We start from the raw sequence: 15,186 nt of genomic DNA, 5'->3' as shown, positions 1-15,186 counted from the left end.
TTCCCATACTAAGCAGTGAACAGCCTCAGACTCTCGGGCAGATCCTCAGCCACCTGTTAACTGTCCTGTGTTCAGGCTCAAAGATAAAAGGTGATTAGTGTTTACCATCAGAGCTCCTGGAATGTGAAATTAAACTGCAAGCTCACCTCATTAGTGCCTTCCTTTAAATGATTGGTAAAGACTCATTTGTATCAGGGCTTTTTCATAAATGTCATTATAAATGCAGTTCTTTGCATTCCACCAATCCACTAATAGAAATAATGAGAACAACATATATCCTCTTTAACATTACTCACTGTTTTAACTTTTCTTCTCAAAGACTTTTCTCATGGTCTGGGGTGAAACACTTTAATATAAGCTGCAAATAACTGAAGGATAAGCTTGTGTTTCTTCCAAGAGTGTGTGTTAACTTATCACTGGCTAACTTCATTATGTTGTATGAAAATAGTCCCACTAAGGATGCTACTGTTAGTGTTTATTGGATTTGTTGAGCCTGAAGAGTCATCAGACCATTTCTTTATTTATCATTGTACTTAGTGAAAAATCAAGTTGTCCTTTTTTTTATTATAATCTTTTTATATATATAAGTATTATTAAGTATGTTCGAACAATCCATAAAATGATTTAACAGAGGACAGTGGTGTTTCTGGATTTTTGCAGATTGGTGAATCTTTGTCCAACTTTACAGACTTATCACCTAATTAGCTGCGAAATGTTCTATCTTTTTTTTCAACCACTTAGTTTTCCAAACAGCAACACAAGTTTTTTTGAGACGTGCTGATGCCATCAGCTAAACATTTTCATGAAATTGTAAAATGTCTTATTTTAAACATTTTATATGTTTTCTGTGTTGTGTGGATAAAATATTGGTTTAAGCAATTTGGAAATCATTGTTGTTATTTACATTTTATCCATCATGCCAGCAGCTTCTGAATAGGGTTTGTTTGTAGATGTAAGTTGTTGCTTACCTCCTCCTGTGAGCTCAGTGTTTAATAATGGAAGGAAATGAATGAATGCATCAGTAAATATATTTTTTAAATCTCTCTGGATGTAAATGCATTTAGTCGAATTAAAGCACAGGAAAGCTGGGGCGAAGAGTAACAAGAAAGATGAATTATTAATGATGGATATAAGTTGTTAGTATTAATTCTTTTCTACTTTTTTTTTTTAACTGTTTAATGATAAAGGGGATATCAGGACATTCAGTGATGAACTGATAATTTGTATTATTCACAAAATAAATCCAAAATGTATTTTAATTAACATGTAGTCAGTGTGTGTTTCACAGTGTTTAATCTGAAAGTTGCTTCGCAGGAAATCATCTGTAATTCAGCTACTTATGCATTTGAATGTTCTGAATTATGACACTGAAATCCTCGTTCATTTTTATTTCTTAATGTTAGTCATTTTAAATTTTTTAAAAATCAAAGTATCTTTCAAAAATGTATTATTAATTTGAGCCCATTTTTATACACTTGAGTTTGTTTTTGTTCTTTCTTGTTTGTTTTCCATGATCTTTAACTTTTGTTTTTTAATCTGTTACATGTTCAGCTTTTTCAAACATCTGCATAAATCTGAGTAACAAGGAATATGTTCAAGCCCACATAGATGCAATTATCAAACATCAAGTCAGTGGTAGGAAATAAAAATCAGGTGGTCATGAGGAAGGAAGAGGTGATGGATTGGTAAATGTGGGAGATTAATGATCATGCAACCTTAAAAGGAGAAGGGAAATTTCTTTGGACTCAAAAAAAAACAAAAAAACAAACAACCTCTGCCTCCACAATTCAGCTTCTTTCAACAAATTAAAAAAACTACGCTGTAAAAATAACTTGAAATATTTTATATCAGCACAATGTTTCAAAAAACAGTGAAAATCAAACTGGATTGTAACACCTCAAAAAAAGCACAATTTTTGTCTTGAAATTGTAGGATATGCACCACAAAAATCACCAGAAGTTCAAATCCATTCTCTTGCTCTTATACAATTCAGGGTGGGTCACGGGTGATACCCACTTGACTCAGCTTGACTCCACTCAATTTTTTTGAATTTTTGGTTTGGTGGTACCTTCTCAGTCGGGGTCGGTGTGGTGTCAACAGACTGCGTGCAAATAATTAGCCAGCGAGTGATGACTCCATGGTCCATCTATGAGGTGCAGATGATTACCATCAGTTTAGCAGCAGGTATACCATCACTGAGATGTCCTCTTGTTCTTGAGTTGCGTCGCATAAAAATGATGTCACAGGACTTTTGGCCTGCGTTGCTTCAATGATCCAACCCACATTGATGTGGCACTCAAACGAAATTGAAAATGACTGAAACTGAGTCGAGTTGAGTCGAGTAGGTGGCAACGGAAAAGCAGCAATAGCGTGAGAGCCAGGGTACACCCTGGACAGGCCTCAAATCTGTTGGAGTGCTAAAACAAAAATTTATTTAAAATTATTTTCTAAGAAAATAAAAAACAAAAACAACCAAAATCTGCCCACAATAAAAACATAAAAACCCACATATTCTAGTATTATTATTTTTTAATTAATTATGCTTTTAATTTTTCGTATTGTTACAGTGCTGTGACAAGTTGTGAGGTGTCAGTGAGGTAGGGGATGAGGGGAAGATCATCAGTCAGAGGTAAACACAGTTAAATCAGGTCCATCCGGTAGCCCCCCTCTCTCAGCTGTTGGCTTGTTTGTGTATCAGAGGACTAACAAAGTTTCAGAGGTCGAGTTTTATCCAGTTAGAGTCAGAATACAGAAACACGCTGTGTCTCTCAGTGCAGGTTGGCCTGGAGCTTTATTAATAAAGCTTCATTCAAAATTCATGAGGAGTTTCATGGGACTCGTTAGTCTGCTGCTAACAGATGCTAATGAATGCTAACAGAAGACTGCAGGGACGGTTTATATTTACATTGGCAAGAAATCAGATTTACATAAGATCTTAACAGCCGATCTGAGTGAAAGTTTGACATACACATCTTTATTTAAACCAGAAAGACTCTCCAAACTGAACTGCAAACATTTAATGGCACTGTATTAATATCACTTCAAAGTCCAGTTTGTGTCTTCAGAGAGACATCTGGGTTTGTTCTCCACTCCACAGATCTTGACGCGCTGCTTATGAGATTTCAGTCACCAGAATTTAGCAGAGGGCAGCAGGGAGGGTTTGACCTTGCGCCCAGGGTTATAGATGTCTCTCACCTCCGTTTCCAGACGAATGCCAGGAACCTTAAAGATGGACACAGCTGACAAAGAAAGAAAGAGAAAAAAAATGAATTTAAGCCTTAAACAGCTTTTTGTTAAAAAAGGATTTATGATCATACATCTATAATGTATCTATGTTGGATGTTCAAGTAAGTGCTGCTAGGTGAGTGCTGAATTAACAGAAAATATGTTCTTTAAAGTTTAGCTGCAATATGGTAACATGTAAGTGAGTTCTTACTGTCTCTGAGGTGCATGATGGGAGGAGGCAGTGTGCTGAAGTACAGGTGCTGCATGGCGTCCGGAGCCGAGATCCTGCCTGCAGGGACCACCTTTAGCATCTCCTGGGCCAGGTCCTCGGTCTTATATGGCAGCTGCTCCAACCTGATCCAGATCAACACAGGCAGATGGAGGACTACAGAGTCAAGTGATCTAACCTGGTCTACATGTGGACTGTTGGACTGTCTACAGTTAGCACAGATGAAGGACTGTCATGTGACTAATGTTTGCATTTCAAAGTGTGTTAGCAGGTTAGCATGTGTGTGCCCATATAAAAGTTACCTTTTCCAAACGGTCCTAAGCTGCTTTGGTTCTGAGTAAAGAAACCGCTCTATGGAAAAAAAAACCCACTCAATTAGCAAATGTTAACATGGATCTAAAAATGTTCCCATGATTTGCACTTCAGCTGGTTTTTAGCCTACATTTATTATTTTTGGGGGAATGAAACAGCTTCAGTCTGTCATTGATGCCCTAATATATGTCAACAGATCACTGAAACCTCTCAGGCAGCTTTTTAAACTGTCTTCTTTTCAGGTTTCTGAAGGATTTGTGGAGGTTTGTTCTGGGATGACATGAGAACTAAATGGTGTCAGACTGAATCTAAAAGTGTGTGTTATCACTGTCAACAGCTCAGGTCTCATCACTCTAAAGGTGGTGTGTGAATTCTTGGGGGAACCTGATCTTTAATGTTACAGCTCTGTGTGGGTTGGCCTGAAGTTACAGTTTACTGTAAAAGATGACTTTATCCAGTGATTCATGAGCAGCTCAACCACTGATCTCACTCTGTGGTTAATTTCTTCTCGTCTTTGTTCTCTCTTCTCACACCCACATGATGTATCAGAGACCCTGTCAGACTTGCAGAGCAGAGTCCGCCTCAAAGTCTGAGAAATCATCTCATTTTAATCTGAGTAAAACTATTAAAACAGGAAACGTGGAGACATGTTGCCTCCCGATGGAAACTTTGAGTCACTGCACACAAGTAATGACCCTTAATGAACCCCAGGCATCACAGAACAACTGTGAATGTTTACAAGACAAATTCATGCCACCTCCACAAAAACATCATTGATTTAATCAGCCTGTTTATATAAGACTAAAAAAATGTATTTAAATATTAAAACTGTGAAATAACAGCAAAAACAAAAACACTAAATAGAGAGTTGCATGTGTCAGAGGCGTTATCTAAACGTACCTGGTCTGTAATTGGGTAGAAGGCTGACACCAGGCCAGCTGTCCTCAGAGGAGAGGCCCAGGACCTGCAAGGTTACATCATCTTAATAGTATTAGTACTTAATGTGAGTATTATTACAGTGTAATATCACACAGTAGTACTATTTCGTGGACCAGTGATATAAACAGTGTTACTGACCTCCCAGATCTTCTGCAGCTGCTCAAACTCATCAGAGACTCCTGGGAATGCTGGCGCCCCCTGCAGCATCTCTATGAATATGCACCCAGCCCCCCTAATTCAAAAACAGCAAACTTTATTCACAAAGTCACAGCCGGCAGCTGAATTTGAATAATCGGTACTGACCATATGTCCAAAGCTGTGGAGTAGTCTGTGGATCCCAGCAGGACGTCAGGGGGGCGGTACCACAGCGTCACCACCTCCGAAGAGAAGGTCTGACTGGGAATGGATTTGGACCGAGCCAGACCTGCACCAGAACCAGAAAACATTTGAAAAAAACATTTTAACTTTGCATTTTTGTTTTACTTTAAACTATTTAAATTGTCTGCTTTAAAAAAAATCACTTGTCTTTAAGTATTTCAGACATTTCCAGGAAGGACTTTTAGATATACACACTTAAAAAATATTTTGGTTAACACTTAACTTTAATTTGATTTTATTTTGCCTTATAGTTTTAAAAATGTAAAAAAAAAAAAATGTTTTATATATATATATATATATATATAGTTGAACCTCCCCCACCCTCGTTCAGATCTGGTGTTTGGAACTATCTTGGTTTTCATGTGAAGTATGACCCTGATGGTAAGCGCGTCATGGACAAAAGTAAAACAGTATGTCGGATGTGCCACGCAATGCTCAATTGGTGGGAACTACTGCGTTAGCGCAGTTAGCTCGTTAACATGTTGACGCCGTCCAGCCCCACGCACGGGGCGATCCGCAGTAACTCATTAACGGAGATTTGCGGCGTTATGGCGTTAATGTCATTTTAACGAGATTAACGCTGACAGCATTAGTGGGAACACAATGAATATGACTGCACATTTACGCAGACATCATCCTAGTGCAAAGACAAGTGGAAGCAGACAAAAACAACAAGCACCCATGCTACAAACTTTACCCGAGTCATTTAGACAGCCGTTAGCACATGATTCTCCTTATGGGGACCTGATATGTTTAATATGCTGCTGAGAATATAGCCCAGAAGAAGCGTATAGTATAGCTTTTATTTTGGAAAGAGCCATTTCTCTGTAATAAACTCTCTTTTCCAAAGATGAGTGATTTCTTGATCAGATAGATTTGTTTTTTTTATTATTTTGTTGTTTCAGCAACATTAAATTTAAAAACTGTACTTTTGAGTTAAAATATATATTTATAATTTTAATAAATGACAAATTAAAAAGGCATGAACAATTTTTTTGTATCGAAAAAATATCGAACCGTGACACCAAAGTATCGAACCGAACCGTGAATTTTGTGTATCGTGAATTTTGTGTATCGTTGCACCCCTAATATATATATATATCTATATCTATCTATCTATATATATATATATATATATATATATATAGATAGATATATATATACATGTTGTTTCCAACTAGGTTATTTTACAAGTCTGTTGTTCCTACAGGTCCTTGCTGACTAAATCTTTGCATATTTCCACTTCTGCCCTGCAGCGTTGAGCCGGTTCTCACCAAAGTCGGCCAGTTTGAGTTCTCCGAGGTAGCTGATGAGCAGGTTTTGGGGCTTAAGGTCTCGGTGGAGGATCCTGCGGCTGTGGATGTAGCAGAGACCTCGCAGCAGCTGGAACATGAAGATCTGAAACACACAGTGTTGAGCCATGTTAAACATTTCATGGCGTGCTGCTCACAGCTGGAATGACACAGTAGCGCCCCCGGCTGTCTGCTGCTGAGCGCAGCGACGTACCCGCACGTTGTGATAGCGTAGACCTCCAGGGTGCTGGATCATGTACTGGGCCAGATCTGTCTGCTGCAGAGACAATCTCTGGTGTTAAACTTCATTTTGATGGTAAGAAAGACCACAGAAAATTTGAAGCTTTTCTTTTATTCAGATACTCATGTTCATCATGTTAATATCATAAAAGGTTTGTTGTAAGACTGTTGTAAGAAATTTTACATAAAACATAATTTATGTTCAAACCTTATACCATAAATGTTCTACACAAATCAGAGATGGTGATCTGAGATGGAATGACCCCCATATTAACAAATAAATAGATCAGAATGAAAACCAAAAAAACAATATATACATTAAAATAAAATTGTAAAACTTTATAAACATTTAAAAGAAAAAAATATAAAATGTGTGAGTGCTAAAAATTGTAGCCTTAAAATTTTGTTCTGACTTTGGTTGAAGTGCGTGTGTGTGTGTGTGTGTTTGTGTGTGTTGGTGAGTGCTCTGTAGCACCTCCTTCAGGTCACACTCAGCACTGAACAGCAGATTTCTCACCAGGTACTCAAAGACGAAGGTGAGTGTCTCTCTGGTGTGGATGATGTCGTGCAGGAGGACAATGTTGGCATGTTTCAGACGTTTGAGCAAAGAGGCTGTACACACACACACACACACATGTTTATGCACATGTTGCTGAAACTATTAAAAACTTAACCAGTGATCTGATTGGTCACCTTCTCTAATGGCATTGAACGGGACGCCTTCCTCCGTCTTCATACGAATCACCTTCAGAGCAACCAGCTGCCCGTTTATCCTTCACAGAAGAAGAAATGTTTACAGTAAACACTTTATCACTGATCGATCATTGCTAAAACACAAGGAAGATTTTATGGGGCAGGGATAGTTCAGGTCATCCACTGAATGAGGTGCCCCTGAGCAAGGATCAATAAAGTATACATTTCTATTATATTGTCCAGTATGTATGAAAATTTATGTAAATATTACAAATTTTAAACTAATAACATGTCAGATAAACTACTGAAGTTAAAAATGAAACATTCTTTTTAAAATGTGCAACATAACAGAAATGGCCAATTAATATATATTAATGCATAATATATATAATAACAAATATGTATATACTTATAAACTCATTTGATTGAAAAAAAAATTGTAATTAATAAAATATTTGAGAATTTTTCCAAAATGTTAAGTATCTGTAAAAAAAATAAACATTAACAATAATTTTAGTAATCCTAGCAAAACATCTGTCTAATATCTAACAATAAAAAAGTAAATGGACTGGTTCTTATATAGCACTTTTCTACTCTCCTGGAGTACTCAAAGCGCTCTATACAACATGCTGCATTCATCCCACACACACATTCACTATTATCTATACGGTGAGTGCTTTCTAACTATCATTCATATGCATTCATACTCCGATGGATGCATTGGAGAGCAAGTCGGGGTTAGTATCTTGCCCAAGGATATTTGGCATGCAAACTGGGGGAGGCAGGGATCAAACCACCAACCTTCCAATCAGCAGCTGACTTGCTCTACCTCCTGAGCTACAGCCACCCCGCAATGGATTGATTCGTATATAGTGCTTTTCTACTCTCCCGGAGTACTCAAAGCGCTGTATACTAATCAACATTCACACTCATTCACACTCCGATGAATGCAACGGATCTTGCCCAAGTCCCAAAAAATTCTGTAAAAAACTTGTTAAAAACTAAACACAGGGAGATGTTTTCTTGTTTTTTGTACATTGTGACCAACATTCAGACTCAATGTGATCAAAACTTAAGCCACAATCTCATTGGCTGTTTGTGTTTGACTTGTATCGCGGTGAGCTCTGACCTGCTGATGCCTTTGTAGACCGAGGCAAAGGTTCCTTCACCCAGTTTCTCCAGACTCAGGTACGAGTGCGCTGCCCCAAACTCCAGACCTACTTTCTGATCACAGCACACACACTAAATGTCACACAAGCATCACACCGCCTCACATGTTACCTCAAACATCATGTCATACGCGCCCTGACCCAGGTAAGAGGCTCCCGGCTGCCCTCCCCTCTCAGTGGGTCGCTGTTGCTGCGCCCACGCTGGACTTTCAGCCGACGGGCCTGCAGAGTGTGGAACCAGTGAGACTGAGAGCCAGAGGAGGATGAGTCCGAATCCAGCTGAGACACACAGACGAGACTACATCAGGTACACATAAGGGATTGTTAATACTACCTTTAAAGCTCAAAAGATCATTTGAAACCTCAATACCAGCTTAAGAAAATCCTCAACCAATCAATACTACCTAAAATTGTCTTATCACCACCCGTGGTGACTCATATATACCACTTAACACTTCTACTGTGTCCTGGATTGCTGACTGTCTGTCAGAGAGGCCTCAGGTGGTCTGAGGTGGTGGTTGGTAATACTGGAGCTCTATTCCTGTTTACACCTCAGATTTCCTGTACAACAGTGAAACCAGCAGAAGTTATCTGGGACTGCAGCGGCTGGGTGTTTTAAGGGTGGGCAGGAGTCGGACTACAAAGAGCTAGTGAGGAATTTTGTGGAGCGGTCGGGAAGAAATCACCTCCTTCTAAATGTCAGCAAGACAAACAAGACAGTGGTTGACTTCCAGAGGAGAAAAACTGCAACCAAAATCAATATCATGGGTGAGGAGGTGGAAACAGTAGACAGCTGCAGGTAGTTGGATGTTCACCTGAATGACAGACTAGACTGGAGGACCAACAGTGATGCCGTTTACAAGAAGGGGCTGAACAGGCTCTACCTTCTAAAGAAGCTCAGGTCCTTTAATGTGAGCAGCAAGATGTTGGCGATCTTCTACTAGTCTGTGAGAGTTAGTGCCATCCGTGCCAGAGAAACCTGCAGGATCAACAAACTGATCCTTAAGGCTGGAAGCACCATTGGTCAGAATTTGGAGACATTTGAGTCAGTGAGGGTTAGAGGTCATTGAACAAGCTGCTCTCAATCATGGACAACCATCACACCTACTCCACACTTCTGAGCTCATTCTCCTTCAGACTGATTCAATCTCGCTTCAGGAAATCGTTCTTGCTGTTTTCTATAAAGCTGCACACTGATTCTTCATTCTGTCACAGGTGAACAAACCTGTCAACCATTAGATCATAAACATACTTTGTATTAAACCTTCATGCAGCTGTTTTTCTTATATATTTATTAATGCAATTTGTTCTTCTCTCTTGACCAACGTCAGTCGAACTTTTACTGTTTTAACTAACGTCATTTTTACGTTACTTTATTTTTCATCACTGTTGTAAGTTTATACATTCCTGCACTCTCTCACAGCATAAGATCGTCACCTGTGACCCTTTTATTTAGCTGTGTTATTTGTTGTGTACTGTAGACTGTACTATTGTTACCCTTTATCATTTTTCTGTAAAACAAAAAGCTCTCCTGTGGGATCAATACAGTTAAGAAAAAAAAATAAAGAATGGTAAATAAAAAATGCAATAAAACCAGTCTGGGTCGTTGTGTCCTTGGGCAAGACACTTCACCTACCGCCTACTGGTGATGGCCAGAGGGGCCGATGGCGCGATATGGCAGCCTCGCTTCTGTCAGTCTGCCCCAGGGCAGCTGTGGCTACAACTGTAGCTGCCTCCACCAGTGTATGAATGTGAGAGTGAATGAATAGTGGAATTGTAAAGCGCTTTGAGGGCCCCGAAAAGCACTATATAAATGCAATCCATTATTATCATTATTATATATATATATATATATATATATATATATATATATATATATATATATATATATATATATATATATATATATATTTTTTAGTTAATGTGTTGAATGGACGTAACGTCATATTTTAAATCGAGACAGCATACCCACTGTATAAAGTTACAACATGCTATAACAGATTTTACATGTCAAATAGATCACAACAAAAGGATTACTCTGTAAAAAAATAATAAATAAAATGAAATAATTGCACTTTTTACAGCGGCTGATGTTTTACCTCAGCAGACGGAAGTGAAGCTGAACTTTTCCTGAAGTTCAACTCCTCCATCTTCACCTCTTCCTCCTCTTCTTCATATCCATCATAACCTTTCTCCTCACCATCCTCCTCTTCCTCAGCACAGCAACAGCACCTTCTCACCCACTGCCCGGCCTCCCTCGCCCGCCAGGACAGCTCCTCCATCTTTTCACCTTCTTCTTCCTCTTTTCCGTCTCATATGACTCACATGGTTCAGGACGAGTAAACAAGGTCCCATGACCCTCACTCATCCTTCCTCCTCTTCCTCCCCCTCACTGTGCCCAGAAGGTAAAACAACAGGTCCATTGATGTGTGTTTGCTGCCCTCTGCTGGACACAGACCATCACTGAAGCTTTTCATATTAAAAAACAAACAAACAAAAATATCCCACTCAACAACAAGTCAACAAATAAAGACAAATAAAGAATAAAAGAACTCAAAGAAAAATAAATTTGAAGCTTTTAACCATCAACAGAGATCCTCCTGTGTGCTCTAAATGTATCATACAGCAGGTCTGTACATCCAGCTGCTAATAAGAAATACAATAAAAACAGAGAAAAATACAAAAACATCAGTTTCTGTTATATCCTGATAGAAATGATGGATCTGTTTGACCACTGCAATCAATCTACTGAAGTCAAATTCTGTGTCATGGCTGGCAGTCAGTAAAACTGTACAATAAATCTTATCATAATTAGACTGTCATGTACTTAACCTCTGACAGCAGAATCCGGCCAAACAAATTAATTATAGGTATTAATTAGTTATTAATTATAACTGATTATCCAGTTAACTCAGTGACAGTCTCAGGTGATGATTTTAACACTCTTTAATACACCATAATACCTTAAGAAATGTGACTGAAGTTTAATGAGTACACCTCTGTCTCTCCTTGAACTCATCATTAAATGTAATTTGTGGCCATCTGGTGGTGAGAATGTAAATTACAGGAGGTCAGGTTCATGTGGAGCCGGACTATTTATTTTAATTTTACTTTCAGTTTATATTTTTTACATCTCACAGCACTGCATAGACACTTATATAAGTTCTATTAAGTTTTATTGGATATTTAAAACCTGTTATGTAGGTTTACAGTAGCTCGTTCAGGTATATTTAGAACACAGAAACATTTAAATAACATCATAGGTAATAAAGCGTGAATGAAACAACTTTTGAAAACCTTCCAGCTGTTTGACAAGAGATCTGGGAATTTCCGAGATGCACATAAATGCAGCTCATCGTCGATTTAATGTGGGTACTTTAGTCTCTGAGGTTTGGTGTGGTGAGTAGAGCTGGGTATTGATCTTGATTTCTATAACTGATTCAATTCAGTTCAATTCAATGTCAACTCAGACAGTCAGAAATATTATAACTATGACCATTTATCAGTACATATCCATATTTTTATATCTACATATAAAAACAAAGCTCACACTTGTGAGGCTTTATCAGAGGTGTAAACATCACAGCAGATGCCTTTGTGTCAAAGTAACTGAGGATAAAACACAGAAAAACATGAAGGAGATTTTCCTGGCCTGACTTTTTATAGCAGACAACCCTAAAAATATTCTGCAATAGATCAAAAACTGAACTGAACTAATCAACATATGAACATTACCTGATGCTGCTGAAGTGCAGCAAAGTTACAGAGGATTTATTAGAGACACAGCTAAGAGTTTTGAAATTTGGCTGGGATGACACATCCCTCATGTGCCGTGTACATACATACACATGCACTTTGTTCTTTTTCAGTAATTCTTGTGTATTTCTGGTTATAAACATTGCTCGCTGTTTACTATCACCATGTGATGACATGTCACTTGTGTGCTGTGGACATAGCTGGACTGGCCATCGGGCATACCGGGCATTTGCCCGGTGGGCCGCTGGCGATTTTTTGTTTTTATGGGCCGATCGATTTTTTTTTAAATTTTTTTTTTTTTGGAAGGGTATAAATAATGAAAGGTGTTGGATTGGCCAATTGGTCATGATCGACTCTGGGCTGGACCAATTACAGCCGAGGAGGTGGGATGCACCCTCCCCCTTGTTTAGCAATCTTATAGACGAACTAAAGAAAATGGAGAACAAAAAAAGGAAAGGAGGTGCAGAAAAAATTAGGGCCAAAAAGAAACAAGCCCTTCAGGCAGACGCTGCCAAATGTGTAAAAATAACTGAATTGTTTGGCGGTAGCTATGGCATAGCTTCCACAGATTTAGCAACATCAGCAAGTGGTGGAGGCCAGCAGGTGGATAAGGGAAAGGGGAGGCAAGAGGAGGAGAGACCCGAGGCGGCCGCCGGTCATAGTGGCAGAGGAACTGAACTTCAGGTAAGAAGTTATGACCTGCTGTATATCTGTGTCAGATATAAACCAAGTTTAGTTGTAGTTTGTTTTCGTTGTGCTGACTTTTTACAGTCGCTTAGAATAACTGGTACTGCGTACTAGCTAGCATGACGGAGTTTATATACTGCTGGGCGGGTGCTATGAATTCATAGCACCCGCCCAGCAGTATATAAACTCCGTAACTTAAGTTACTGATAGTAAATTTTATTTTATGCTTAAGGTTAGTTTCTCAAACTCCTCAAAATCTTAACAAATTGTGCCAATCCTTACATGTTGCACCAGGCTGATTTATCATCAAAAGTGGAGAAGTCTGTGACAGAGGAGACAGAAGAGCAGCAGAGAGAGATGGAGCACGAGAGAAAAATAAAAGAGCAGGAGAGAGAGATGGAGATGGAGAGATGACTTTATGTCATCCATGAGGGATGCATTTGACATATGTTTCACATATTATAGCCCAACAAGTTACTTATAGCAATTTAAATACGAGCAATCAGTTTTTGGCAAATACCGGAAATCAGTTTTTGGCAGACAATCACCTTTTGGCACAACACCGGCTATTGCAGTTAATAATACAACAGCTTCTTGCCATTTTTTGTGTTTCTTTTTATCGCTGTGTAACTGAGTTCAATTGAAAGCCTGCATGCGCTAGTACCTCTTGCCAGAAGTTCCCAGAATCCTTTGCGGTTTTACCCCTGAATGACGTCACATTTTTGGTGGGCCGGTCTCTAGTCAAAATGCCCGGGCCGATTTTTTGTCCCAGTCCAGCCCTGGCTGTGGAGACCCACAAACACATGCAATGTGTTTATTTTGCCAATCTCACATGTTGTTGTTTTGTTATGTTGTTCATTTCTGCTTCAATAAAGTTTACTTCCAGAACAATTCCGTGTGAGTCATGTATGTAAATATTTTTAGTCACTGGGTTAACTTGACCCTAAACAGATTTATTAAAATCACTCCATTAAAAAAATAAAAAAATAAAAAATCAATGTTGTGCAAACTTATTGTATTTTATATGTGGCTTTTTCCATTTAAAAACATGTTTTTATAAGAGAAACAAGTGAGTTATCCTCACTGAACCATGATTTGTGACAGGTATAGGACACAGCGGCACTCAGTGTTGATTGAAATGAGTAAATAATGAGATATAAACAATGTTTATTTTATTTTTCTTTGTTTGTTTGTTTCTGACACTTTTAAAGGTATAACTTACAGTTGATGTGTATTTTTTTCTAATGATTCTGCAAACTGATCTGGTTCTTATTATCCTGATTGTGAAAGTGTCTCAAACGCCTCTCTGGGTGTTGCCTTCACTCCTAACGTTTTTCTTTCTGACCTTAGTATTTGTGACTATTGCTGATCGTCTCTGTGTGAAGGTAAGTGAGGCAGCCTGTAATGTTTAACATCAGCTGTGTGCAGCTTAGTTCCAGCACAAATGTGCCGCTCCATAGTTCACGGTAACGGACTCACAGCTGGACCAACGAGCCCGAGTGTGCTCACTATTTTCTGTTAGTGCGTGTGTTCCCTGCAGTTATATCGGACTGTATAAAGTCATTATTTACTACAGATGTGGTTCAGACGAAGATTTAACTCTCTGGGGTCCAGGCTATAATTGGCCGTTTTTGACTACTTTTGATTTTACCTCTATATTTCATCTTTAAAATATGTTTTTCTTGCCTTGTTTGGTATCATTATTTTCAGCACAACCTCAAATATCTGAAATTTGAGTTATTTTTTTCATTTTGGCATACTATATTAGCACAGTTGATCTAAGTTCAGACAAAAAATTCAAAATCCGAGTAGAAAAAATTTATATTTTTTACTGTAAAACCCACAAACATGTTTAACGAATCATTTTCATAACTTGAAATGCAAATAGAAAATGTACATTTCTAAAAATTATGCACAAGTTTTGCAAACAACAAAGTTATAAGGTACTATTTATCTAAAAATGCAGCCAAGGCCTCAGGCGTTTTTTATATAACCATTTAAATTTATTTACAGAACAATCAGGTGTGCTGCATCAAATAAGAAGGCACACAAATTATTTGTGCCAGTCCAAAAAATGTAGTTTGTGTTCAGTATAAGACAGAGGAGAACACCAAAGGCCTAAACCCTGCAGGTCTGACAGCAGGAGGTGCATCAGGCCCGGAATCCTACTTCCGGGCCTAAAGTAGTCTGCGTTTAATATGGCTTTTGTGTTGTTAACATGTTTAATGTTTTGTATTTTCTTCTATTTAATCTCAAAAAGCTCCTA

At 38.4% G+C, this 15,186-nt stretch overlaps 1 protein-coding gene across 1 annotated transcript; it reads right to left on the bottom strand.

The window, feature by feature from the left end:
- Positions 1–2,522: 2,522 nt before the first annotated feature.
- cdk15 (cyclin-dependent kinase 15) lies at positions 2,523–10,798 on the bottom strand. The gene is made up of 13 exons (XM_084921698.1): positions 10,577–10,798; positions 8,619–8,756; positions 8,438–8,532; positions 7,309–7,388; positions 7,133–7,227; positions 6,590–6,652; positions 6,358–6,481; positions 5,009–5,129; positions 4,844–4,937; positions 4,667–4,730; positions 3,757–3,805; positions 3,437–3,579; positions 2,523–3,239 (listed from the first exon to the last, which is right to left on the bottom strand). The coding sequence occupies exons 1-13, from the start codon at positions 10,757–10,759 to the stop codon at positions 3,127–3,129; spliced, it is 1,362 nt and encodes a 453-aa protein (XP_084777824.1). The 5' UTR covers positions 10,760–10,798; the 3' UTR covers positions 2,523–3,126.
- Positions 10,799–15,186: the final 4,388 nt, after the last annotated feature.

Source organism: Perissodus microlepis, chromosome 23, assembly GCF_051167445.1.
Source record: "Perissodus microlepis isolate ML-2025 ecotype Zambia chromosome 23, ASM5116744v1, whole genome shotgun sequence".
In the NCBI taxonomy this organism is placed as follows: domain Eukaryota; kingdom Metazoa; phylum Chordata; class Actinopteri; order Cichliformes; family Cichlidae; genus Perissodus; species Perissodus microlepis.
The sequence above is the reverse complement of the archived record's forward strand: the minus strand, read 5'-3'. Positions and strand labels throughout refer to the sequence as shown.

What these genes read in the sequence shown, in the direction of transcription:
- cdk15 (XM_084921698.1), bottom strand. Translation starts at nt 10,759, where the DNA reads ATGGAGGAGCTGTCCTGGCGGGCGAGGGAGGCCGGGCAGTGGGTGAGA. An exon ending in GCCGGGAGCCTCTTACCTGG is followed by an intron (nt 8,533 to 8,618) that starts GTCAGGGCGCGT and finishes TGCTGTGATCAG; the next exon opens with AAAGTAGGTCTGGAGTTTGG. An exon ending in TACGCTATCACAACGTGCGG is followed by an intron (nt 6,482 to 6,589) that starts GTACGTCGCTGC and finishes TGTGTGTTTCAG; the next exon opens with ATCTTCATGTTCCAGCTGCT.